Raw genomic sequence first — 2,500 nt, 5'->3', positions numbered from 1 at the left:
CTAGGACTTTGCGACAGTGAACTGCTTCTTACTCTACTCCCTTTTCTAGAGTCTCGCTCACTTGTTGAAGCGCCACTGTCTGTAGATTCCTTGACTAGATCTGGTGAAGGAGGAAACACAGCTAGCAATTTCATCTCTTTCTTAAATTTGAACGGTCCGTAAGGGTCATCCAGAAGTTCACTTGAATCAATTGAATTCCTACGGCTCTCACGCCGTTTAGACATAGGTGTTAACCTCCATCCATCTTCAGTAATTCGTGACTGGCAGCCATCAGGAGAGGCACATCTCCAGCTTCCAGGTACAAGTGAGGCTATGGGTTTACGGTACTCTGACAGAACGTCGTCATCATCATGATGATTCTGAGTTATGTTGTACATGGAAGTAGGATGGTCAAGAACCTTTAGCCCTTTATACGAAGAGAAACGGCCACTTTCACAGTCTTCTTTATACTCTGAGACGGCCTCTTCTGACCATGATCTGGAGCGGGAGATATTACATAGAATAAAGTTATACACCAAGTAAGACAATGTATATAAGTTTATGGAACAGAATAATGAATAAAACTTTGATTAATTTTTACAAGGAAAGCACGTTTTTGATAGAAAAAATACCTGGTTATGGGCACAATTCCGGATCCTTGATCCCTAGATCTTCTGGATGACCCAGGGACAGGATATCCTTTTGGAGCTTGCGTGTAGAGGTAAGGAGAACTTATGGCCAGTTGATGTTCAGCCCACTGCCTCAGTTGTTCAGCACGTTGATTTATAGTTTCTACTTTCTGAGTAGGAGTTGATACCTCCACTTTTTTCCTACCTTCTTTCACTTCAGTGGCCTTAAATTTCAAGAAATTAATCAATTACAGGTTAGCAATTATTCAATCATTTAAATGCATTACTAAAACATAATACTGTAAATGACCTTTTTAGAATCTATTAGGAAAACTATGCAGTACTTTAACGAATTAACTTAATGGTAAAGAAACAAATTGAAATGGCATCTAAACCTGTTTAGCATGGATACTCACATGGTGAACGTGTGCCTTTGTCAGGCGTTCCAGTTCACTGAGTTTTGCGTCCAGCTTTACATTTGCTGCTTCAATGCGATCCAGAAGAGCAAATCGGTCTCTCTCTAATTTATTCTCGACGTCTTTGATAAATGGGGTGCAAAGGCAAGAATTGCCCACACCCAAAGGACCCTGCAACATACAAATAATCAGGAATGATTTCATGTTTAGGTTTTGAAAAAAAAAATCCACAACATTCATTACAAACCAAATTTATTGTTATCCAGCTATTATGGAAGACACTAGGTTGTAAAAGAATGAAAATATAAAACCACAACAGCCCCCCACCCCGCCAAAAAAAAAAAAAAAAAAAAAAATCTCAATCATAGTAATAAGAAATTTGTATAATTTTTTTTTTTATTTTTTTTTTATTTTTTATTTTTTTTTTTTTTTAGTTTAGTTACAAACTGGGTCGTTTTTATTCAGATAAAGTACATAAAAACAGCAAACATAATATACGTTATCGTTAGGGGAAAGACGGCTGGAACCTACCTTCCTGATATTCCCAGCGAGATCGATGTAGTATTGTTCACCGGTGCCCAAAGGATCTCTGGGGAGAGAATCCAAGTTTGGTGCCGCTAGTTCCTGGGAAGTGGACGGCGGGAAATACTGACACCCATAAGGGGACCAGGACACATGTCGACCACGAGATTTCTCTTTGGAGTCGTGTTTAACCTGTGGTGTTTTAGAAGTAAAGAATTAGTATTATTATTATTATTATTATTATTATTATTATTACTTGCTAAGCTACAACCCTAGTTGGAAAAGCAGGAAAATAGCCCAGTGAAGAATGAAAACAAGGAAAAATTAAAAATTTTAAGAAGAATAACGACATTAAAATAAATATCTCCTATATGAACTATAAAAACTTTAACAAAAAAAGAGGAAGATAAATAAGATAAAATAGTGTGCCTGAGTGTACTCTCAAGCAAGAGAACTCCAACCCATGACAGTGGAATTCCATGGTACCTTTGACTAGAGAATCTTACAACCTTATTTATCAATATATTATTAGCTATATGATTGTGGCTTCGTTTCTACCTATATTTATAATATGCTACCACTTTTTTTAAAGGTGTTTACATCCATTTATTAAAATTACATTGGTTCGCATAGTGTACTTACTTAGCCATGCAGACATCTAGATTAGTTTAGAACTAAAAAAGTCACTTGACTTACTTTTACGCAGTGAAAGGACGGCAAAAATTGTAAAAATTAAAATAAACCTTAAAGAATAGTTGCTATGATACAGATTACTCCCTCCCTAGATCTTACTAAAGTGTGTTATTATTTTCAGCATTTTGTATAATAAGATTTTTATCTACGTTTATTTATTTATTATTATTATCATTATTATCATTATTATTACTACTTGCTAAGCTACAACCCTAGTTGGAAAAGCAGCATGCTATAAGCCCAAGGTTCCATCAGGGAAAA

At 35.8% G+C, this 2,500-nt stretch overlaps 1 protein-coding gene across 3 annotated transcripts in view; it reads right to left on the bottom strand.

Moving 5' to 3' along the window:
- The window catches only part of LOC137634570 (uncharacterized), a 183,448-nt gene that overhangs the window by 1,961 nt on the left and 178,987 nt on the right, over window positions 1-2,500 (bottom strand). For all 3 annotated transcript variants that reach the window (XM_068367032.1, XM_068367031.1, XM_068367033.1), the window contains exons 8-11: window positions 1,556-1,738; window positions 1,025-1,195; window positions 612-832; window positions 1-477 (exon numbers count right to left, since the gene is read on the bottom strand). The exon at window positions 1-477 is cut by the window's left edge and continues 441 nt beyond it. In XM_068367032.1, the coding sequence (XP_068223133.1) occupies window positions 1-477; window positions 612-832; window positions 1,025-1,195; window positions 1,556-1,738 (1,052 nt within the window). The remainder of the gene's footprint in view (window positions 478-611; window positions 833-1,024; window positions 1,196-1,555; window positions 1,739-2,500) is intronic.

The sequence above is a fragment of the Palaemon carinicauda genome, chromosome 44 (genome assembly GCF_036898095.1).
Source record: "Palaemon carinicauda isolate YSFRI2023 chromosome 44, ASM3689809v2, whole genome shotgun sequence".
Taxonomy (NCBI): Eukaryota; Metazoa; Arthropoda; class Malacostraca; order Decapoda; family Palaemonidae; genus Palaemon; species Palaemon carinicauda.
Note: the sequence above shows the minus strand (reverse complement) of the source record. Positions and strands in the feature narration are given on the sequence as shown.